Below are 24,881 nucleotides of genomic sequence, written 5' to 3'. Positions count from 1 at the left end.
ATGCCTCCTTGAGGCATGCCTAAGGCACGTTTACGCAGATGAGCAGGGACCCTGGGCATCTTTCTTTTGGTGTTTTTCAGAGTCCGTAGAAAGGCCTCTTTAGTGTCCTAAGTTTTCATAACTGTGACCTTAATTGCCTACAGTCTAAGCTGTTAGTGTCTTAATAACCGTTCCACAGATGCATGTTCATTAATTGTTTATGGTTCATTGAAGAAGCATGGGAAACAGTGTTTAAACCCATTACAATGAAGATCTGTTATTTGGATTTTTCCGAATTATATGTGAAAGACAGGGTCCTGAAAAAGGGATGTTTATTTTTTGCTGAGTTTAGCTAGCTGCTAAGAGGACGTCATGTCATTGGAGGAGTGGGTGAGTGACTGACTAACTTTTTCTCCTCGTATCGTTTTTCGGTGGCTAAACAGCTAATGATGCACGTGTCATTTGGTTAGCTAGCAAGAAATGTTAATCGCATTGCTAGCTAGCTATGCTGAACAACTCTTATCCAGTTAGCTTCTCTCGTGTCGCAAATTCACTCTGGCTAGCTATCTACTCCGATTTCAGAGCACTCTCGTCTGAGTGTGCCGTAGCGCAGAATAACTGATGAATTTACGAACACGCATGTTCTGCTGAATATGACCGGCATCAGTAAACGTAGGCAAAAAAAAGTTAGTCACAAACGCTCTATATAACATGTAAACAGCCAAACCAGCTCTGCTTGGGCAAGTAAAATGGTCATTGAGGTGTTCTTATTTGTGTATGAAATTAGATAGCTAGCCAACTTTAGCCAGTTAGCTTGGGTGAGACAACGCATGCATTGACAGGCAAGCTGCAGAAGGACGAGCAGGCTTTTCTCCATCGTTTATCCAGTGCAATTTTGATGGCCAACTAGCTGAAAAAGTTTGAGAGGGCTTATCTAAAATGTCCCTTCGTTTGATTTTAGCTCATCTTCCTCTGGCTAGCATTAGTTGATCTTGTTGATGTGCATATAAGGAAAGATAGCCTACTTATGGTTGTTTGATCAATAGGACTGCAAAATTCCCAAATGTAAGAGGACTCCCGTGGTATTTAGCTGCATATTTGCAGAAATCCATTCAAGTGTATTTTGTGTCTTTTGCCGAATGCATTGTAATGATCTAAAGTCGGATGTTGCAACTGCCTGTAAACACATAGTCCAGTTCAAAGAGAATGAACAGCTTGTTAGCATATAGGCCTACTGTAGCTCTGATTGGTTATGGCGCATCGGTCTGCGTAGACACTGGTCCTGGATGAGACAGATGTCTTTATTAGGTGTCATTTACTATTTTCACAAATGCCTTAGAATGTTTAGGAATTACTTGTACTAAGGATTTATGAAAACGTGAAAATGACCATATCTAAGTGTTTGGTTGTCAGAAAATGCAACAAAAACAAAATTGTCATATTGTTCCTGGTAGTGTATATGAACAGATTTGTATAATATTTAATGATGCTAAAATGCTGTCAGTTGCACTTTAAGCATTAAAGTTGCACTTTATTTTAGGGTACAGAAATCGGCAGGTATTTACTAAGAGATAACATGGTAAAATGGTTATCACATAGGTTATTACTATCACGTTTGATTCTTTGGGATTCATTAAAAAAGCCCCACCAGGCACTATTTGGTACCAGGTTATCATCAATTGTGTCAGAAGATAATCCACAACACTGAACTCACAGTTCCATGTGCAATAGTTAGGTAGCAGTTCTGCACAGTGCAATTCCTCTTCTGCCACATCTTTCTCAACCTGCACGGAACAAATACCAAGAGTGAACATTTTTCAGCCTACAAACTGACTGAGGTACTGTGATGTAATTGTATGGAAGCTCAAATGAAATTCTCACAATACACATAGTAATACTACATCCGTCTAGTATAAATAGGATTTCACTTGTACAGTGGAAAGAAAGTATGTGAACCCTTTGGAAATACCTGAATTTATTGGTTATAAATTGGAATTTGATCTTCATCTAAGTCACAACAATAGAAAAACACAGTGTGCTTAAACTAATAACACTCAAATTATTGTGTTTTTCTTGTCTATATTGAATACATAATTTAAACATTCACAGTGTAGGTTGGAAAAAGTATGTGAACCACTAGGCGAATGACTTCAAAAGTTAATTGGAGTCAGCTAACCTGGAGTCCAATCAATGAGACGAGATTGGAGATGATGGTTAGAGCTGCCCTGCCCTATAAAAAAATAAAAAAATATATAAAAAAAATTTGAGTTTGCTATTCACAAGAAGCATTGCCTGATGTGAACCATGCCGCAAACAAAAGAGATCTCAGAAGACCTAAGAATTGTAGGCTTATATAAAGCTGGAAAGGGTTACAAAAGTATCTCTAAAAGCCTTGATGTTCATCAGTCCACGGTAAGACAAACTGTCTACAAATGGAGGAAGTTCAGCACTGTTGCTACTCTCCCTAGGAGTGGCTGTCCTGCAAAGATGACTGCAAGAGCACAGTGCAGAAGGCTCAATGAGGTTAAGAAGCATCCTAGTGTCAGCTAAAGACTTACAGAAATCTCTGGAACATGCTAACATCTCTGTTGACGAGTCTACGATACGTAAAACACTAAACAAGAATGGTGTTCAAGGGAGGACACCACAGAAGAAGCCACTGCTGTCCAAAAAATACATTTCTGCACATCTGAAGTTCGCAAAATGTTCCACAGCGCTACTGGTCAAATATTCTGTGGACAGATGAAACAAAAATTGAGTTGTTTGGAAGGAAGGAACACTATGTGTGGAGAAAAAAAGGCACTGCACACCAACATCAAAACCTCCCCCAACTGTAAAGTATGATCGAGGGAGCATCATGGTTTGGGGCTGCCTCTGGGCCTGGACATCTTAGTATCATCAACAGAAAAATTCATTCACAAGTTCATCAAGACATTTTGCAGGAGAATTCGACAGCATGGAAGATCACCAAGTAAGCCAGTGCTACTCAGCCCCTGTAATAGGGTTAGAGGCAGAGAATCCCAGTGGAGAGAGGGGAACCGGCCAGGCAGAGACAGCAAGGGCGGTTCGTTGCTCCAGCCTTTCTGTTCACCTTCACACCCCTGGGCCAGACTACACTTAATCATAGGACCTACTGAAGAGATGAGTCTTCAGTAAAGACTTAAAGGTTGAGTCCGAGTCTGCGTCTCTCACATGGGTAGGCAGACCATTCCATAAAAATTTTGCTCTATAGGAGAAATCCCTGCCTCCAGCTGTTTGCTTATTTTAGGGACAATTAGGAGGCCTGCGTCTTGTGACCATAGCGTATGTGTAGGTATGTACTGCAGGACCAAATCGGAAAGCTAGGTAGGAGCAAGCCCATGTAACGCTTTGTAGGTTAGCAGTAAAACCTTGAAATCAGCCCTTGCCTTAACAGGAAGCCAGTGTAGGGAGGCTAGCACTGGAGTAATATGACCTCAACCCGATTGAGATGCTATGACATGACCTCAAGAGAGCGGTTCACAACCCAAAAATATTGCTGAACTGAAACAGTTTTGTAAAGAGGAATAGTCCAAAGTTCCTGCTGACCGTTGTGCAGGTCTGTTCCGCCAACTACAGAAAACATTTGGTTGAGGTTATTGCTGCCAAAAGGAGGGTCAACCAGTTATTAAGGGTTCACATACTTTTTCCACCCAGCACTGTGAATGTTTACACGGTGTGTTCAATAAAGACATGAAAATGTATAATTGTTTGTGTGTTATTAGTTTAAGCACATTGTGTTTGTCTATTGTAGTGACTTAACCTGTTGGGGCTAGGGGGCAGTATTTGCACGGCTGGATAAAAAAATTTACCCGATTTAATCTGGTTACTAATCCTACCCAGTAACTAGAATATGCATATACTTATTATATATGGATAGAAAACACCCTAAAGTTTCTAAAACTGTTTGAATGGTGTCTGTGAGTATAACAGAACTCATTTGGCAGGCAAAACCCTGAGACATTTTCTGACAGGAAGTGGATACCTGATGTGTTGTATTACCTTTAAACCTATGCCATTGAAAAACACAGGGGATGAGGAATATTTTGGCACTTCCTATTGCTTCCACTAGATGTCACCAGCCTTTACAAAGTGTTTTGAGTCTTCTGGAGGGAGATCTGACCGAACAAGAGCCATGGAACGATGATGGCCCATTAGACACCTGGCGCGCGAGTTCATGTTGGGTACCCTCGTTCCAATACGTTATAAAAGAGAATGCATTCGTCCACCTTGAATATTATTCATGTTCTGGTTAAAAAAGGCCCTAATGATTTATGCTATACAACGTTTGACATGTTTGAACGAACGTAAATATATTTTTTCCCCTCGTTCATGAAGTGAAGTCCGGCGGGCTTAGATCATGTGCTAACAAGACGGAGATTTTTGGACATAAATGATGAGCTTTTTTGAACAAAACTACATTCGTTATGGACCTGTGATACCTGGAAGTGACATCTGATGAAGAGAATCAAAGGTAATGGATTATTTACATAGTATTTTCGATTTTAGATCTCCCCAACATGGCGGCTAGTCTGTATCGCAACGCGTATTTTTCTGGGCGCAGTGCTCAGATTATTGCAAAGTGTGATTTCCCAGTAAGGTTATTTTTAAATCTGGCAAGTTGATTGCGTTCAAGAGATGTAAATCTATAATTCTTTAAATGACAATATAATATTTTACCAATGTTTTCTAATTTTAATTATTTAATTTGTGGTGCTGACTTGAATGCCGGTTATTGGAGGGAAACGATTTCCTGAACATCAACGCCACAGTAAAACGCTGTTTTTGGATATAAATATGAACTTGATAGAACTAAAAATGCATGCATTGTCTAACACAATGTCCTAGGAGTGTCATCTGTTGGAGATTGTAAAAGGTTAGTGCATAATTTTAGCTGATTTATGGTTTTGGTGACGCCTGTCTTTGAATTGGCACAACATTACACACAACTCTTGTAAATGTACTGTCCTAACATACTCTAAATTTATGCTTTCGCCGTAAAACCTTTTTGAAATCGTAAAACGTGGTTAGATTAAGGAGATGTTTATCTTTCAAAGGGTGTAAAATAGTTGTATGTTTGAAAAATTTGAATTTTGACATTTATTTGGATTCAAATTTGCCGCTCTTGAAATGCACCTGCTGTTGATGGAGTGCACCACGGGTGGGACGCTTGCGTCCCACCTAGCCCATAGAGGTTAACATTTGATCTGATCTTCATCTATGACAAATTTATGCAGAAATCCAAGTAATGCCAAAGGGTTCACATACTTTTTCTTGCCACTGAAGGTATGACAATTCTGCTTGGGATAATGACTTTCACACAGATAAAGTGTTCATACCCGTCACTTCTCTTGTAGAGGTATCCCGCTTTCTCTGTGCCATAATGTTTGTTGCCTTGCAGCTGGTGCATGCTGTAGAATGTCTGCTTGCTCAAGGAGTCCTGGGTTTGACAAAGAGATAGAGGTCATTTACAAGATTCCCTACCACATGGTCCATTATTTTCTATAATGTACAGAGCGTCACCATTTATCCCTTCACAAGCATTTCGCTACACCTGCAATAACATCTGCTAAACATGTGTATGTGACCAATAAAATGTATTTTATTTTACATATTCCATATTAACATATCATGACTCAAGTTTCGATATCTAGATCCTGTGACTCAAGCAGTGAGGAACACGGAAAGCAGAAATGTGATGTCACAAACAAGACAGATTAACGTATGCATGCAAGTACAGTAGTAGCTGAGTGGTAGGCCAGACAGACAATCTCTTCTTGTCAAATACCACTAAGATCAACCATAACATCATAACACATACTAAACAGAAGTTTCTAAAAAGGGTGATGCATAAAAAGTACAAATAGCCCTTGAATGTAAAACATTTTGCTTGTTGCACAAGGACTGAATAGAACCACCACAGGTGTACAGTGAATTCGAAGTATTCAAAATGGATTACTTTTTCCACATTTTGTTATGTTACAGCCTTATTCCAAAATGTATAAAATATTATTTTTTTCTCATCAATCTACACACAATAGCCCATAATGAAAGCAAAAAACAGGTTTTTAGAAATGTTTGCAAATTTATATTAAAAAAAATACCTTATTTTTGTAAGTATTCAGACCATTTGCTATGAGACTCAAAATTGAGCTCAGGGCCATCCTGTTTCCATTGATCATCCTTGAGATGTTTCTACAACTTGATTGGAGTCCACCTGTGGTAAATTCAATTGATTGGACATGATTTGGAAAAACACACACCTGTCTATATATGGTCCCACAGTTGACAGTGCATGTCAGAGCAAAAACCAAGCCATAAGGTCAAAGGAATTGTCCGTAGAGCTCCGAGACAGGATTGTGTCAAGGCACAGATCTGGGGAAGGGTACCGAAACAATCTGCATCATTGAAGGTCCCCAAGAACACAGTGGCCTCCATCATTCTTAAATTAAAGAAGTTTGGAACCACCAAGACTCTTCCTAGAGCTGGCTGCCTGGCCAAACTGCGCAATCGGGGGAGAAGGTGGTACCCATGACAGACCTCCAGAGTTCCTCTGTGGAGATGGGAGAAACTTCCAGAAGGACAACCATCTCTGCAGCACTCCACCAATCAGGCCTTTATGGTAGAGTGCCCAGACGGAAGCCACTCCTCAGTAGGCATATGACAGGCACATGACACCCCACTTGGAGTTTGCCAAAAGGCACCTAAAGGACTCTCAGACCATTAGAAACAAGATTCTCTGGTCTGATGAAAGCAAGATTGAATTGTTTGGCCTCAATGCAAAGTGTCACATCTGAAGGAAAACTGGCGCAATCCCTACGGTGAAGCATGTTGGTAGCAGCATCATGTTGTGGGGATGTTTTTAAGTGGCAGGGACTGGGAGACTAGTCAGGATCGAGGGAAAGATGAACGGAGCAAAGTACAGAGATCCTTGATGAAAACCTGCTACCAGAGCGCTCAGGACCTCAGACTGGTTCACCTTCCAACAGGACACCGACCCTGAGCATACAGCCAAGACAACGCAGGAGTGGCTTTGGGACAAGTCTCTGAATGTCCTTGGGTGGCCAAAGCAGAGCCCAGACTTCAACATCTCTGGAGAGACCTGAAAATAGCTTTGCAGCGACGCTCCCCATCCAACCTGACAGAGCTTGAGAGGATCTGCAGAGAAGAATGTGAGAAACTCCCCAAATACAGGTGTGCCAAGCTTATAGAGTCATACCCAAGAAGATTTGAGGCTGTAATCGCTGCCAAAGGAGTAAAGGGTCTGAATACTTATGTAAATGTCTTATTTCCGTTTTTATACATTTACAAAAGTTTCTAAACACCTGTTTTTACTTTGTCATTATGGGGTATTGTGTGTAGATTAATGAGGGGGAAAAAACGATCATACATTTTAGAATAAGGCTGTTACGTAACAAAATTAGGAAAAAGTCAAGTGGTCTGAATACTTTACGAATGCACGGCATTTCCAGGTTTTTGGTTATTAACTTAATTTTTTATCATATGCAAGTACTGTACATATCAAGTAAATCAAATTCAACTTATTCTCCTTGACTGGACGACTTGCAGGATTGAAATAAAACCACAATGTTAATACTTCTAAATAATGAATTACAACATCCACATTTAGTGAGATAATACTCACCACATATGAGCATGGAAGATAAATGCTTTACTCAAGAAGCATTTAAAAATATATATTTTACTCTTAAACAACCTCAAATGTCACATTTTTTACATTGAAATTCTAAATATGCCTGTCTATCAAACCTGTATGTATGGTGTGTCTGCCCTCACCTCTTTGAGCTCAGGCTGCAGTGAGGGCCGGAGCTGGTCTCTCAGAGAGCAGAGTTGTCTCTTCTCCTCGTCCTGTCTGTGTTTGATCTGGACAGAGACAGAGCACATTCAATAATACCCTCATCAACACACACACACACACACACACACACACACACACACACACACACACACACACACACACACACACACACACACACACACACACACACACACACACACACACACACACACACACACACACACACACACACACACACACACACACACACACACACACACACACACACACACACACACACACACACCTCTAGACCTTCCATACACACACTCCACCCACCCCTCACATCCTTTCCCTCCAAACACATTCCAGGTCGCACAAATTGATTGCGTGAATGACTGCTTTAAGACAATCTCAGCATTGCAGAAATGTTGAGTATAAAACTCTTCTTTTAATACCCAATGGTTGTGAAAATGTATTGCTTAAACCTATCCAAACTTCTCAGTTCTACAGCAGTGTTTAGGGGGTAGGAGCTAGAGACTAGGGTAAAACATTTGTAATTCAGCCCAAGGAAATCTGCCAGAGGCATTACAGGTGTTCCGACAGCAAAAGTCCTCATAGCCCTTCACCGTGCAGGATAGGGTAGTCATAAACAGAGCACGTTTGGTTGTTTACTGGCTCACTATGATCTACATGAACAACCATTGTGCAGTGTCTAGTCTGATGGATTTGATCCAGTTGGTTGTTGATCAAAGGGCTGTACTGTCTGTGTGAGCTGTAGGGTGGGGAGTGTTCAGAATGCAGATGCCCTTCTTCAGTCACATGTGCAAGTTCTGCCCATAGGGCAGCTGTGAATGGCTCTCTGAATAGAGCTGTAGTGGTTTGAGGCTAACTGAGCTGATTATCTCTATCTACTCTAAATGTGAGAACAGGGCTAACAGCGTGGGCTGTTTATCTCAATAGAATCTTAATGGAACCCAACAGCTGGGAGAGAGGACAGTCACCGACTTCTGATGACAGGAGTAAAACAATTAACAGTTCAGATTACATTTATTATATGGTTTCTGGAGAGAATCCTTACATTTGTTCAAGGCGGGTTTGTAGCAAAACCGAAATCAATCAGTTGTGTGGGGGTTGGTTGCAACAGAAAAGCAAATGGCTCATTCTGAGACTGCAGTAGGTGGTGTTTGTAGTGAACATCACCTTTGCAAGTTGCCATTTGATCGAACACCAGAATGTGCAGGGCTCATCTGTGAAAGAGACCGTGGTCTCAACATACTCCCTGCTTAAATAAAGGTTAAATAAAATGAATCAGACACACATTTATTGTGGAATGCCACTCACAGTGCCCAGCGCTCCTGTGAGCTCGTCAATATACTGCTTGAGCTTCTCTGTGGCCACCAGGCACTCCTGAAAGAAACTGACAAAAGGAAATATCAGTTTATTGCCGCATTGTGTGTGTATGTGAGAGTATGTGTGAGTGTGTGTGAGAATGAGTGAGTGAGTGTTTGGATGTGTTGCAGGATGGGCTAGCATGTTTCCCGATTCTGGTCACATATGATGGTGCATGGCGGCCATAGAGGGAAGGGAGAGTCAGTCACAGGGGATATTGTGTCTAACATCTAACTGATGTGTTTGGCACACGCAATTGGAGCTCTACTGAAAGATGAAAATGAGTTCTACAATAGGCTGGTTCTCTGTATATGATCATGCCATCATACTGCATGACCCTCGGGCAAATCTAAAACCGCAACCATTACGTCAACTCATTTCACAACCACTTATCTTGTTCAAAAGCATTTTTTAATAAATCAACCTTTACTCAATATAATGCATCAATACGTCTATCAACCCTCTGGAGTCCAAGCCTGAATTTCCCCAATAGGTTTTATTATATCATAATCTAGATAAACCATAAGTGTTATGTATTTTATAAAACACTTAGCGCTAGCACAGTAATACAGAATGTGGGACGGACATTATTTACATATTTCAATAAGATATCAAGTCATATGGTTTAAAAAGTTATTAGATTTTTTTCAGGAAAGCAGAAGTAAGATCACTAGGCAATAGCTTTTTTTCAATGTACTTACAGTACAGTATACAATCACTCCACTCTCCCCATTATTTTGTACCACCTAAGGTCTTCCTTTTGCTCAATAAACCTCAGAGCAACAGAGAGACACACTCACGTTTAGCTGAGAAGTTAATTTCTCCCCCTGACTTTTAGTTAGACAGAGACCACATTGCCTTACTTGCACTGGGAGTGATAGTGCTTGATGAGATTCTGAAGCAGGTCGACACCTTTCTTAGTCTTGATTTCGTTCACTTTGATGAGGTACTACAAGAAACACAGAGGAGAGCAAACGTTTTTAAGGTTGAGTTACTCATCCATTGAATAAGCCAATGTGTCCGTTGAGCAATCGTTAAGACAGAGAAACTACAGATTCCAATGGAAGACCTTGGAGCTATTCAGAAAGATTTCACATCTGAAACTCTATGTCATTACGGGATAAGAGGTCAAACCCTGAGGTAACACCCCATTCTCAGGAGGCACAAATGATGGCCAAAGCTCTAAGCCAGAACTGTTAATCAGATGTCAAAACTTTGAGACTCCCCCATATAATTTGAATAAGAAACCCTCTATACAGTAGATCCCGCTCACCTCACACATCTGTAGCTGGAACATCCTGCGCTCTTTCTCCAGCTCCTCTGCGATCTCTCCCCCGCTCACCTCTGTGCGCACCATGCCGTACTGTTTGGCCAGCTCCCGCTTCTCCTTTTCGATCTTGGTGCTGAGTGATACAATATAATCGTAGTTCCTCTCAGGTCAGTCAAAGAGATAAAACACACTGGTACCGCTCATTACGGTTGGTTGATTCATACAGTTGAGAGAATTGGACAAAATTGCTATTCTAAACTCAGCAAAAACAAAACGTCCTCTCACTGTAACTGCGTTTATTTTCAGCAAACATGTGTAAATATTTGTGTGAACATAAGGTTCAACAACTGAGACAAACTGAACAAGTTCCACAGACATGTGACAAACAGAAATAGAATGTGTCCCTGAACAAAGCGGGGGAGGGGTCAAAATCTAAAGTAACAGTCAGTATCTGGTGTGGCCACCAGCTGCATTAAGTACTGCAGTGCATCTCATGGACTGCAACAGACATGCCAGCTCTTGCTGTGAGAAGTTACCCCACTCTTCCACCAAGGCACCTGCAAGTTCCCGGACATTTCTGGGGGGAATGGCCTTAGCCCTTAACCTCTGATCCAACAGGTCCCAGACGTGGTACATGGGGTTGAGATCCGGGCTCTTTGGTGGCCATGGCAGAACATTGACATTCCTGTCTTGCAGGAAATCACACACAGAACGAGCAGTATGGCTGGTGGCATTGTCATGACAGCATGAGCCTGCAGGAAGGGTACAACATGAGGGAAGAGGATGTCTTCCCTGTAACGCACAGCGTTAAGATTGCCTGCAATGACAACAAGCTCAGTCCGATGATGCTGTGACACACCACCCCAGACCATGACAGACCCTCCACCTCCAAATCGATCCCGCTCCAGAGTACAGGCCTCTGTGTAACGCTCACTCCTTCGACGATAAACGCGAATCCGACCATCACCTGGTGAGACAGGGCAACGGTGTTGCCGGGGATGTCTGGTGAGAACCTGCCCTACAACAGGCCTACAAGCCCTCAGTTCAGCCTTTCTCAGCCTATTGTGGACAGTCTGAGCACTGATGGAGGGATTGTGCGTTCCTGGTGCAACTCGGGCAGTTGTTGTTGCCATCCTGTACCTGTCCCGCAGGTGTGATGTTTGGATGTACCGATCCTGTGCAGGTGTTGTTACACGTGGTCTGCCACTGCGAGGACGATCAGCTGTCCATCCTGTCTCCCTGTAGCCGTGATGAATCAAACCCCACCATGGACAAATTGCCCCACTGAAAACAGCCCCACAGAGTACTGTAATTCAAAGCTGCTAGAGAGTGTGAGGATATAACTTCTGTCTCTTGGACCAAATTTGTGATATGAACAATAACTCTTGCACCACAAATCAAAACAATATCCTCCAGCCCATTGGCCTGGCAATAAACCAGCCTGTTGTGTCTACTTAATTAAAACAGCTATACAGAATTAAAAAAAATACAGCATTATTTCAGTTGACTGTAGGAAGTATGAATGCAATGCATTGTTTTGATAGATATGGAGCAAATGCATCATTTGGCACTGGTGTGAAAATGTAAAAGCCAAGTAAAATCATTGTTCCCTCACCAGGACCATTTAGCTGTTGGGCAGATGTACACTCACAATTTATTTTCGTAGTCCCTCCATGCTTTGTCAAACGGCTTTTTCAAATCCTGATGGAGAAGAGAACAGACATTTTGCATTATTTTAGAGTGGTCATCACAAGCGAGGCAAGATCAGCTATTTGACATTTTAGACTTACCCCTTTGACCTCTTTCAGGTCTCCTTTTACTAGAGAGTCCAGGAAGAAGTTGATGTTGTGCAGCATGCTCTTTAACTGATGGGAAGACACACTCAGTTCATGTCCAGTTGTGGTGGGTTACAATACACACAATGTCAGACTGTCACTGAGGAGCTTTGAAGTAGACACAACAGAAACATATTCTAATTGATTATTCAAGTTTGAGAGTTTTTTTTTTCTTCCACAAAAGAGGTTTACGTCAGAACTTTGAATGAGACAAAGTATCACAGATAATATCACAGAGAGCTGAAAGAGGACTGAAATAAAAAGCAATGCACATTATCTGCCAAGTGAGTTCTCTTCTCGCTTAATGAGATTTTTTTTTTTTTTTTTTCAATAATATTTTTTTTGTTTGTTTATACTCTCGAAAGCAATCTTCTCTCTCACCAAGTTCTTTATTGGCGTCAGCAGCTCTTTGGAAAATTCAGCAAACTTAGTGAAGGCAGAGGCCACTTCCTTCTCTCCATTGGAGTGGAAATTCACAACCAGTTTCTCCATGGAACTGATGTACAGCTCCAGATGGGAGATATGGTCTACAAGGTGGAAAGGGACGATACGTTTAGCACACATACATAACAGCAGATGACAGGTTTCACTAGATCAGTGTTAACAGGCCCACATGATTCCTACATGGTACTCTAGGTAATGGCAACCATTTGTGCTATAGATCTTGGATAATAGGTGCTATTATATGTGTGCTGCAAATCGGCACTTGTTTTGCACTGTTCTCCAGTTCTATTAAATGTACCAAACAAAATGATCTGCTGTGGGTTTTATTCAATATGATTGTGTTTTACCTTGACCTGAAGCATGCTTGGCTTTAGCAGCTTTCTTCATTTTCTGCAAGACTGTTCTGTCACAGTCCAAAGCCTGTAAAAACATATACAAAACAATAATTTAGGGCTTGGCCAGAATTGTATTTTATTTTTCTGAAAACAGTTCTAATTATATGTTTTATGAGTAGTACATGACACTAGCATGGCAACAAATGAATTCTTTGTGGATTTAATGGGCTTTCTCTAATCTGATTGGTTCTCAACCAAACTAGGCTAAAACTGACAGTGAAGTAGTCCAATGTGTCAAATTTTCATTTATTTAGTAACTGTATCAAAATATCATTATAAATAGTATTGTACAAATTCATACCGGTATGTGTATCCATACTGGTACACCTTGAGGGGCGGTTTCCCGAATACATATTAAGATTAGTTTTAGACAAAAAAAAAACCACTTTAAAATGGATATTCTCCGTTGAGCTTGCTTATTAGTCCAGGACTTGGCTTTATTCTGTGTCCGGGAAACCGCCCCTAAAAGTATAGTGCACGATTTTGGTAATTAAGCCCCTTTTCTACTTACCCATAGTCAGATGAGCTCATGGATACCATATTTATGTCTCTGCATGCTTTGAAGGAAGTTGAAGGTAGTTTCGCGAGCCATTGCTAACTACCATTAGCTCAATGACTGGAAGTCTACCTGAACAGCTAGCATGCTCATGAAACTACCTTCAAAGCATGTAGAGACCGAAAATGGGCTTACTTGCCAAAATCTCGCACTAACCCTTTAAAATAAGATATATCGCCCAGCCCTACAATAATTCACTGCTCGTTTCCCCTTTTAACCATGCATTTCACCATATATAAGCCCAACAATAAACCAGCACAGCTAATCTTAAAACTTTGTTCTTTGATGTGCATGGCTTGATGATTGATCGCATCCATAAAAAAGTGGTGGCTTGCGCAGAGGCTTGTGAATAGAAGGCTATGGTCAATGAAACATGTTTCTACCGTTGCTTTTCTGCTCTACACAGAAAAATACAACCAATAAAAAAAAAAAGAGGCAATTCAACATGTCATAGCCTAATTCAGAAAACCAAACACATAATAGACTGTATAAGACTGACTCAAACAAAAACGTACACATGCACTAAGAACGTGACATAGTATGGTGTGTGTAGTATGTTATTGTTTAAGGTAAAACAATTCACCCAAAGACATTTTTGAGTCTGACACATCATGTTGTGGCAGCAGTTATAACACTTACAGTAGAAACTCTTAAGAATACCAAAATGATGTGCCATCATGCAAATTTTATGAACATCATATTCATATGGTTGAACAAAATCCATTAATTTACAAAGCTCTCACATAACACTAGCCGAATTATGCTTGATTAAATGGAGCATATGCTAAAATCTATGTTCATGTCCGTAATATAGGCCCCTCTTCACACTCGTGCACACACAAACACACACAGAGAGAGATAGAAATGTGTGATGTGAAGGGCACTGGGGGTTTGGTGTGCCCTTGCAAAGAATGCTCCTATCACTGCTATTCATCACAAGGAAATTTTGGAGCACATAAGCGAGCAAGGCAGGATAAATGGGAGGTGGGAGTTTTTAACAATGAGGTATGCGAATGAGGCTGGCAGTGTGGAAAGGTATTTATAAAGCCTCATGTACGCCTGGTGCTAACATGCGTCCTTTGTCCTGATCTTATCGTTGCATCTACACATGGTAGTAAAAAGTGTCTCATGTGTCCGCATTGTGACCAGATATCCTGGTCCCTCCCTTTATGCAAGTTATTCGACCGCTACTCCTTCAAAATAACATTTATTTATTTTAAGAAACATATGCCATAAGTCAACGGTGTCACTTGATAATGACTTTAGAAGGCGGAGTAATGATGATTTATATGGTTTCACTGTTCAGGTCTGTCTATACTCCGGAGGTGATCAGAAAGATCTGATCACAATCAGATCACAATGAGTCTTTTAATCGTATATACTTGTCAAAAAATGTGGGCACAAGCAGAATGTGGACATGATCAGGACAAAGGATGCATGTTAGACCAAGGTATAAACAGGGCTTAAAATAAAAAAAGGTAGCCAAGTGGACAATTTAAATCAAATTTTATTAGTCACATACGCCGAATACAACCTTACAGTGAAATGCTTACTTACGAGCCCCTAACCAACAATGCAGTTACATTTTTTTTAGATAACAATAAGAAATAAAAGTAACAAGTAATTAAAGAGCAGCAGTTAAATAACAATAGCGAGACTATATACAGGGGGGGGTACCGGTACAGAGTCAATGTGCGAGGGCACCGGTAGAGTTATTAAAGTGACTATGCATAAATGATAACAGAGTAGCAGCGGTGTAAAGGAGGGGAGGGGCAATGCAAATAGTCTGGGTAGCCATTTGATTAGCTGTTCAGGAGTCTTATGGCTTGGGGGTAGAAGCTGTTAAGAAGCCTCCTGGACATAGACTTGGCGCTCCGGTACCGCTTGCCGTGCGGTAGCAGAAAGAACAGTCTACGACTAGGGTGGCTGGAGTCTTTGACAATATTTAGGGCCTTTCTCTGACACCGCCTGGTATAGAGGTCCTGGATGGCAGGATGCTTGGCCCCAGTGATGTACTGGGCCGTTCACACTACCCTCTGTAGTGCATTGCAGTCGGAGGCCGAGCAGTTGCCATACCAGGCAGTGATGCAACCAGTCAGTATGCTCTCGATGGTGCAGCTGTAGAACCTTTTGAGGATGTGAGGACCCATGCCAAATCTTTTCAACCTCCTGAGGGGGAATAGGTTTTGTTGTGCCCTTTTCACAACTGTCTTGGTGTGCTTGGACCATGTTAGTTTGTTGGTGATGTGGAAACCAAGGAACTTGAAGCACTCAACCTGCTCCACTGCAGCCCCGTCGATGAGAATGGGGGCGTGCTCGGTCCTCTTTTTCCTGTAGTCCACAATCATCTCCTTTGTCTTGATCAAGTTGAGGGAGAGGTTGTTGTCCTGGGACCACACGGCCAGGTCTCTGACCTCCTCCCTATAGGCTGTCTCATTAATGTCGGTGATCAGGCCTACCACTGCTGTGTCATCGGCAAACTTAATGATGGTGTTGGAGTCGTGCCTGTCCGTGCAGTCATGAGTGAACAGGGAGTACAAGAGGGGACTGAGCACGCACCCCTGAGGGGCCGATGTGTAACCTCCCCTTACCACCTGGGGTCGGCCCGAAAGTCCAGAACCTGGAAGTCCAGATTCTAGTTGCAGAGGGAGGTGTTTAGTCTCAGGGTCCTTAGCTTATTGATGAGCTTTGAGAGCACTATGGTGTTGAACGCTGAGCTGTAGTCAATGAATAGCATTCTCACATAGGTGTTCCTTTCATCCAGGTGGGAAAGGGCAGTGTTGAGTGCAATAGAGATTGCATCATCTGTGGATCTGTTGGGGTGGTATGCAAATTGGAGTAGGTCTAGAGTTTCTGGGATGATGGTGTTGATGTGAGCCATGACCTGCCTTTTGAAGTACTTCATGGCTAAAGACGTAAGTGCTACGGGTTGGTAGTCAATTAGGCAGGTTACCTTAGAGTGGCTGAACAATGACTCTATCAACATACAGCTGGCTGGTTATACGCTGTACCAACAAGATAGAACAGCGGTGTCTGGTAAGACAAGGGGCGGCGGACTATGTCTCAAGCAATTGCTCGACTGAGGTAGAGTATCTCATGATAAGCTGTAGATCCACACTACCTACCTAGAGAGTTGTCATCTGTATTTTTTCATAGCTGTTTACATACCACCACAGTCAGAGGCTGGCACTAAGACAGCATTGAATGAGCTGTATTCCGCCATAAGCAAACAAGAAAACGCTCACCCAGAGGCGGCGCTCCTAGTAGCCGGGGACTTGAATGCAGAGAAACTTAAATCCGTTTTACTAAACTTCTATCAGCATGTTAAATGTGCAACCAGAGGGAAAAAAAACCTTTGGACCACCTTTACTCCGCACACAGAGACGCATACAAAGCTCTCCCTCGCCCTCCATTTGGCAAATCTGACCATAATTCTATCCTCCTGATTCCTGCTTACTGGGGCTGGACGGTATAACGTTTTTTATGATATACCGGTTTTGATGCAGGGACTGGTTTGGGTTTTTACTTTACCTTCACTACCGGTATTTGAATGTTTGGTTTGTTAAATGTGATGTAAAATGTTATAGTTTACTTCGCTACTTGGAGTCATCTCACTCTGCTCTTTCTCTCTGTGCCTCTTTCCACACAGACCTAGCCACGCCCCCTGTCACTCAAGGAGCGCATTCAATGTTCCTCAACCACGAGACACTTGCGTTCAGTCTGCATGGTCAATGCAGCACATGCAATAATGTTGATGACAACAATGCTGTTTTCACTGCTTCTTAATATAACTCCACTAGCGTTCTATAAATGACACTATTCGTTTGTGTTTCTTACATCAGCAAACAGCTAGTTTGTCTTTTCTTAGCAAGTTGCCCTAAAACTTGTGAGACGCTAATGCTAATAGCTAGCTAGCTAAAAAATGTACAGAGTAAGAGCAAACATAGCTAGCTAATACAACCTAAATCAGGATGTTGATTGTGCAACAGTATCTTCTAAAGAGGAATATGCAAAGCAAGAATATGTTAGCTACATGAAGTAGCTAAGAGAAAACATGCGATGTAGCCAAAGCTTATAGGGTCCCCTGGGAAACACTTTTCAACAATTAAGTTCCTACCCGGTCACAATAACGCCTCCCTGTCATTTTAATTCGTTGTCATCTCAAACAACACTGTATTCAAAGTGCCCACTGTTATATTCTAACTATATAATTAGAATAGTCATTCTGTTTCCATGATCCCAACAGTTTTGCTCTAATTTGCAAGTCAAATCGCAATTGCAACATTTGGTTAACCTGTTAGGGCTAGGGGGCAGTATTGACACGGCCGGATAAAAAAACGTACCCGATTTAATCTGGTTACTACTCCTGCCCAGTAACTAGGCTTTGGATAGAAAACACCCTAAAGTTTCTAAAACTGTTTGAATGGTGTCTGTGAGTATAACATAACTCATATGGCAGGCCAAAACCTGACAAGATTCCATGCAGGAATCTTTTTTTCTCTTCAATCTACATACAATACCCCACAATGACAAAGCAAAAAACAGGTTTTTAGAAATGGTTGCAAATTTATAACAAAAAAACTGAAATACCTTATTTACATAAGTATTCAGACCCTTTGCTATGAGACTCGAAATTGAGGTCAGGTGCATCCTGTTTCCAGTTATCATCTTTGAGATGTTTCTACAACTTGATTTGGAGTCCACCTTTGGTAAATTTAATTAATTGGACATTATTTGGAAAGGCACACACCTGTCTATATAAGGTCCCACAGTTGACAGTGTATGTCAGGCCAAAACCAAGCCATGAGGTCGAAGGAAATCGTCCATAGAGCTCCGAGACAGGATTGTGTTAGGGCACAGATCCCCCAAAAAATTCTCCAGCATTGAAGATCCCCAAGAACATAGTGGCCTCTATCATTCTTAAAAGTGGAAGAAGTTTGGAACCACCAAGACTCTTCCTAGAGCTGGCCGCACGGGCCAAACTGAGCAATCGGGTGAGAAGTGCCTTGGTCATAGAGGTGACTAAGAACCCAATGGTCACCCTGACAGAGTTATTGAATTCCTCTGTGGAGATAATTTATTTAGTGTTGTTTACACTGTTCCAAACAGTCAGAAATATTATAATATTGTAATCTAACAGCACCTATTTATCACACACAATATACACGCAGCTCTCGCTCCTAAACCCTCCTTTTCTTGATCTCCATCTTATTCTTAAGAGTACTTATTATTATTATTATAATGATAATCATAATAGGCAATGTCGTTATCATTAGTAGGCTTTGTATAGTAGCCTTGTATTACCACCATTGAGCTGTAGGCCAAAGAGCGTGTCCTGTTTAGTTTTAATACCGTAACTTACTTAGGCTTATATTTCAATATATAGGCTACTGTATCAATCAATCATTCGATCATTTTAGTCATTTAGCAGACGCTCTTATCCAGAGCGACTTACAGTAGTGAATGCATACATTTCATACATTTTGTCTCGGTACTGGTCCCCCGTGGGAATCGAACCCACAACCCTGGCGTTGCAAACACCATGCTCTACCAACTGAGCCACACGGGATCACACAGCATACGAGACATTCATGCTTTGAAATGCAATCAAGCATTTTAGGTTTAAAATGAAATAATAAAGGGAGCTTTGAATAATTAGCCTAAACAATAAATAAACCGCAATTCAGAAATGCATGCAACTGTTTTCAGTCTGCTGTAATGAAGGCTTTCTATATATTTTTTTCCATTAGAACAGGCTCTCTGTGTTCATGCATATATTATGACTACATTTTGTGAAGTTTTCTTTTCGGTTGTTCAGGCACACAACTTATTTTTTGGAGGTAAGTTGAAGTTCGGAGCCCAAGTTTACACCCCATCGTCAGTGATTGCTCAACAGTAGGGATTCTTCAATAAAGTCTGTTGTCATTCAACGAGAGAGGACTAGTTTTCAAGCAACTTTTTTCATTGAGAAATACTGCACCAAACATCTTAGTTAGATATAAAGTTGCACGACTAAGATCTCTTTGGCAAAAACTATAATTAATGATAGAATTCTTGAGTCATCTAAGATTAATTCTGACTATGTGGAGGAAGTGTATACTGGCTACGGCATCTCAAAATGGTCAAACAGTACTTTTGCCACTTTTTTCTAATTTTTCAAGCTTAGGTCTTAAGGGAGGACAATTTTTATAACCATAATGCAACACACTTTGAAAAGGGGTGGATCCCGTTTGTGAAGTCGGTGACCATCGTTGGTCACCCCTTTTCAAAGTGTGTTGCATTATGGTTATAAAAATTGTCCAGCATGGCCTTTACAAAAGTTGTGTGATCAAAGGTCATGCAATTTTCGATTAAACCAAGGTTCTTCTCACCAACTGCACCCATCACCTACATTGTGGGAGGCACTATTTGTCAACCAAATCATTAGGGTGTTTTGTTTGACCCATTCGAACGTGGCCCAAGAGGTGACTGAAACAGGAACAAACTTTGCAGCTATTCTAAAGCTACAGCAGATCCAAATGAAAGTAATATTTCAGACCTCTCTCTAACCAATTCATTGTAGACATGTTATGTTTTCAGTTTGTGTGTGTGATAGGGGGGTATAGAAAAGTTTATTTAAACATTTATACAGATACACTTTTATAAACAATAGCAGATATGTTGAAACTGCCATATTGAACTGAGCCTTGCTGTTGGAAAACCACTACAGTGTCCAACTAACGGCTGTCGCAAATGCACCTCCCCCCGACTTCACTCCTCGACTTGTCCACAGTTGGCTTCGTTAGGCTTACCACTCAAACAAACCATTGATAAAAACATGACCTCTGGGCCCTCCTGAGTGGCTGCATTGCAGTGCTTAAGGTGTCACTAGAGACCCAGGTTCGATCCCAGGCTGTGTCACAGCGGGTCATGATCGAGAAACCCATAAGGTGGTGCACAATAGGACCAGCGCCGGCCAGGTTAGGGGAGTGTTTGGTTGACTCCTTGTGGCGGGCCGGACACGTGCAAGCGGACTTTTGTCGCCAGATGTACGGTGTTTCCTCCACCGACACATTGGTGTCGGCTGGCTTCCGGGTTAAGTGAACAGTGTGTCAAGAAGCAGTGTGGCTTGGCAGGGTTGTGTTTCAGAGGACACGTGGCTCTCAACCTTCGCCTCTCTCGAGTCCGTACAGGAGTTGCAGCGATGGAACAAGACTAACTACCAATTGGATATCACAAAATTGGGGAGAAAAAGGGGTCAAAGTTTTTTTTTTAAAAACATTACCTCTGAGGTATCTGGGATTTCAATATGGCTGGTCAAAAACAGCTGTCCAGCATTTATGATCATTGACTAAGCATGGATAGATATACAATAGGCCTACACTAAATAATGGTTTTAAGATTATGAATTAAGCATCTTAATCTTTAAAAGAACTGCCCGATTTTGTAATAAAAAAAAAAATCTATATGGGCCTTGATAGCCTCCTATTATGATAAGTAGCTTGAATCAAAATCATAAAAACTGCAGTAGTGTAAATTATGACTATTATAAAAATAACTTTATTGAATTGATATCTAGGACAGATAAATGGAGTTGACAAAGTTGTATTGTCATTTTTCTATGCCATGGGCGTACTTGCCTAAATGGTTAATTTCACCACTTTCCTAACGAATCGACTGTGTTACAGCAGTCTATTTACTGTCGAGTATAGTGGTAAAATTACGTTCTCAGTCCAACAATAAAACCAGTGGCAATGGATTCAAAGGCAACATAAATAGGACGTTTAGCCTGCACTCCATCATATAATAGTGGTTATTGATATACACTGCTCAAAAAAATAAAGGGAACACATAAACAACACAATGTAACTCCAAGTCAACCACACTTCTGTGAAATCAAACTGTCCACTTAGGAAGCAACACTGATTGACAATAAATGTCACATGCTGTTGTGCAAATGGAATAGACAACAGGTGGAAATTATAGGCAATTAGCAAGACACCCCCAACAAAGGAGTGGTTCTGCAGGTGGTGACCACTGACCACTTCTCAGTTCCTATGTTTCCTGGCTGATGTTTTGGTCACTTTGAATGCTGGCGGTGCTTTCACTCTAGTGGTAGCATGAGACGGAGTCTACAACCCACACAAGTGGCTCAGGTAGTGCAGCTCATCCAGGATGGCACATCAATGCGAGCTGTGGCAAGAAGGTTTGCTGTGTCTGTCAGCGTAGTGTCCAGAGCATGGAGGCGCTACCAGGAGACAGGCCAGTACATCAGGAGACGTGGAGGAGGCTGTAGGAGGGCAACAACCCAGCAGCAGGACCGCTACCTCCGCCTTTGTGCAAGGAGGAGCAGGAGAAGCACTGCCAGAGCCCTGCAAAATTACCTCCAGCAGGCCACAAATGTGCATGTGTCTGCTCAAACGGTCAGAAACAGACTCCATGAGGGTGGTATGAGGGCCCGACGTCCACAGGTGGGGGTTGTGCTTACAGCCCAACACCGTGCAGGACGTTTGGCATTTGCCAGAGAACACCAAGATTGGCAAATTCGCCACTGGCGCCCTGTGCTCTTCACAGATGAAAGCAGGTTCACACTGAGCACGTGACAGAATCTGGAGACGCCGTGGAGAACGTTCTGCTGCCTGCAACATCCTCCAGCATGACCAGTTTGGCGGTGGGTCAGTCATGGTGTGGGGTGGCATTTCTTTGGGGGGCCGCACAGCCCTCCATGTGCTCGCCAGAGGTAGCCTGACTACCATTAGGTACCGAGATGAGATCCTCAGACCCCTTGTGAGACCATATGCTGGTGCGGTTGGCCCTGGGTTCCTCCTAATGCAAGACAATGCTAGACCTCATGTAGCTGGAGTGTGTCAGCAGTTCCTGCAAGAGGAAGGCATTGATGCTATGGACTGGCCCGCCCGTTCCCCAGGCCTGAATCCAATTGAGCACATCTGGGACATCATGTCTCGCTCCATCCACCAACGCCACGTTGCACCACAGACTGTCCAGGAGTTGGCGGATGCTTTAGTCCAGGTCTGGGAGGAGATCCCTCAGGAGACCATCTGCCACCTCATCAGGAGCATGCCCAGGCATTGTAGGGAGGTCATACAGGCACGTGGAGGCCACACACACCACTGAGCCTCATTTTGACTTGTTTTAAGGACATTACATCAAAGTTGGATCAGCCTGTAGTGTGGTTTTCCACTTTAATTTTGAGTGTGACTCCAAATCCAGACCTCCATGGGTTGATAAATTGGATTTCCATTGATTATTTGTGTGATTTTGTTGTCAGCACATTTAACTATGTAAAGAAAAAAGTATTTAATACGATTATTTCATTCATTCAGATCTAGGATGTGTTGTTTAAGTGTTCCCTTTATTTTTTTGAGCAGTATATAATACATTGGAATGTTTTTCCTCGCGTTCCATACAATGAGCACGAGCGCCACAAGGAATAATCTGATAAACAAAGGACATCACCACAATGTAGATGCTTTTACGCATATTGGTGAAATCTAATGCAACATTGAGCCTTTTCGTGACAAAAACCATGCTTATGTATGTGGAATTAAATTCATTCGTGAACAAACGAGAAAAAAAGATGCGGCCGACACAAAGAAAGCCGTCAGGCGCTTTGTCTACTACCCCAGTCCATAGATTGAGCGATAGTTGGTTGATGCCGGAATTGTACAGCACACCTTTGTGCTGGGCGTACCTTGGCAAGCCTCCCAAAAACTCCCATTCGTTTCTGTATCGAAGTGACGTGAAAAGAGTGTTTCTCAAATGATTACAGGTTATGATAGCCATAATGTACAGAAACAATGAACTTACCTCTTCGATGTTGTCTACTGCGTTTCTACAACTTGACATTTTGGTGGTGAAAGACGAGGTTGTCGGAGAGCTATAGTCCTCCAAGGTCTCGGCGATAAACCCATCGACAGAGATAAACTCCGGCATTTTGATCTTAAAAAGAGCACGGATTTTTTTTTTTTTTTAAGTAAATGAATTCACAACGTGATAGACTAAAACATGCGCCGTTTAATAGGCTAAGTAAGTCATGTTAATGTTTATCCGTTCGACAAGGCATCTAAAATCCATACTACATCCGAATGGAGGAAGGAACCGAGGCTACCCTCCTGTGCGCGTGCATCATCGTCAGACTCGCACTGATGGCATGGATGCGCGCATGCCCGAACACGCACCTTCATTAATGGCATTTTTTGGTGGAGAAAAATTCACCACAAATTACATTGTAATGACCTTGGCCTATATCATAAACACTTTCCCACGATTATCTTTTTTTCAGGCTCCTTTTCTAGTCTAATCTCTGCCGTTCATTAGGTACAACTCAATTGATTTACTTATCAAAGCAATTTTATGTTTAAAGGTGAATTTCACCCTGGGGGACCACTGGGTTTGTTTTGATAATGTCAGAGGGCTTCGCGCACGGAACAATAGGCCTTCACTCCATGACAACTTCCGGTGTATTGGGGGGGTGAGATCTGAACGTGCTTCGTGCTGTGCCCTGTCCCTCCCCAAGGCAGGCATTTTTGAAAGGGAAGAGGACTCACACAACCCAAAATCCTTTGGGCAAAACTGAAAGAACTGACCAGACCGCAATTGCTTCAAATGATTCCTCTCATCAACAGCGGTTTGTATTCACGGATGCCAAGGGATGCCAGACATTCCCCAAAAATGTATAAAGAAAAAAACATACTAAAGTATTTATCTTTAGTCTCTCTGTGTTTCATAAATGTTCTTCAGTTCACAAGAGGCTGAATGTTTCTCACCAGCAAAAGCATCCTAGCAAACAAAACAGCGACCTTCTGTCTTAGTATGTGTAGAGTATCTATTTGGCCTCCCACCTAAAAAAAAAAAGTGTCAAGAGAAGCCAGTTTGGATTTGGCTTCAGACCAATCACATCACAAGCCAAATATTATTGACAGAAAAGCACTTGAAATCCACATTATATTTGTCACATGCGCCTAATACGACGGGTGTAGACCTTACAGTGAAATGCTTACTTACAAGCCCTTAACCAACAATGCAGTTGTAAGAAAAATAAGTGTTAAGTAAAAAATAAGAAATAAAAGTAACAAATAATTAAAGAGCAGCAGTAAAATAACAGTAGCGAAGCTATATACGGGGTAGGTACCGGTACAGAGTCAATCAATGTGCTGGGACATCGGTTAGTCGAGGTAATTGAGGTAATATGTAC

The 24,881-nt window shown here is 41.9% G+C and overlaps 1 protein-coding gene across 1 annotated transcript in view; it reads right to left on the bottom strand.

The window, feature by feature from the left end:
* Positions 1–23,994, bottom strand: part of unm_sa1614 (un-named sa1614) — a 117,436-nt gene extending 93,442 nt beyond the window's left edge. The window contains exons 1-11 of the mRNA XM_045705329.2: positions 23,495–23,994; positions 13,084–13,156; positions 12,674–12,819; positions 12,248–12,322; positions 12,109–12,158; positions 10,461–10,590; positions 10,051–10,136; positions 9,140–9,215; positions 7,795–7,881; positions 5,337–5,437; positions 1,694–1,763 (exon numbers count right to left, since the gene is read on the bottom strand). Of these exons, the coding sequence (XP_045561285.1) occupies positions 1,694–1,763; positions 5,337–5,437; positions 7,795–7,881; positions 9,140–9,215; positions 10,051–10,136; positions 10,461–10,590; positions 12,109–12,158; positions 12,248–12,322; positions 12,674–12,819; positions 13,084–13,156; positions 23,495–23,620 (1,020 nt within the window). The 5' untranslated portion in view covers positions 23,621–23,994. The remainder of the gene's footprint in view (positions 1–1,693; positions 1,764–5,336; positions 5,438–7,794; positions 7,882–9,139; positions 9,216–10,050; positions 10,137–10,460; positions 10,591–12,108; positions 12,159–12,247; positions 12,323–12,673; positions 12,820–13,083; positions 13,157–23,494) is intronic.
* Between the last annotated feature and the right edge of the window lie 887 nt (positions 23,995–24,881).

Source organism: Salmo salar, chromosome 22, assembly GCF_965601325.2.
Source record: "Salmo salar chromosome 22, fSalSal1, whole genome shotgun sequence".
NCBI lineage: Eukaryota > Metazoa > Chordata > Actinopteri > Salmoniformes > Salmonidae > Salmo > Salmo salar.
This window is presented reverse-complemented; position numbering and strand designations above follow the sequence as displayed.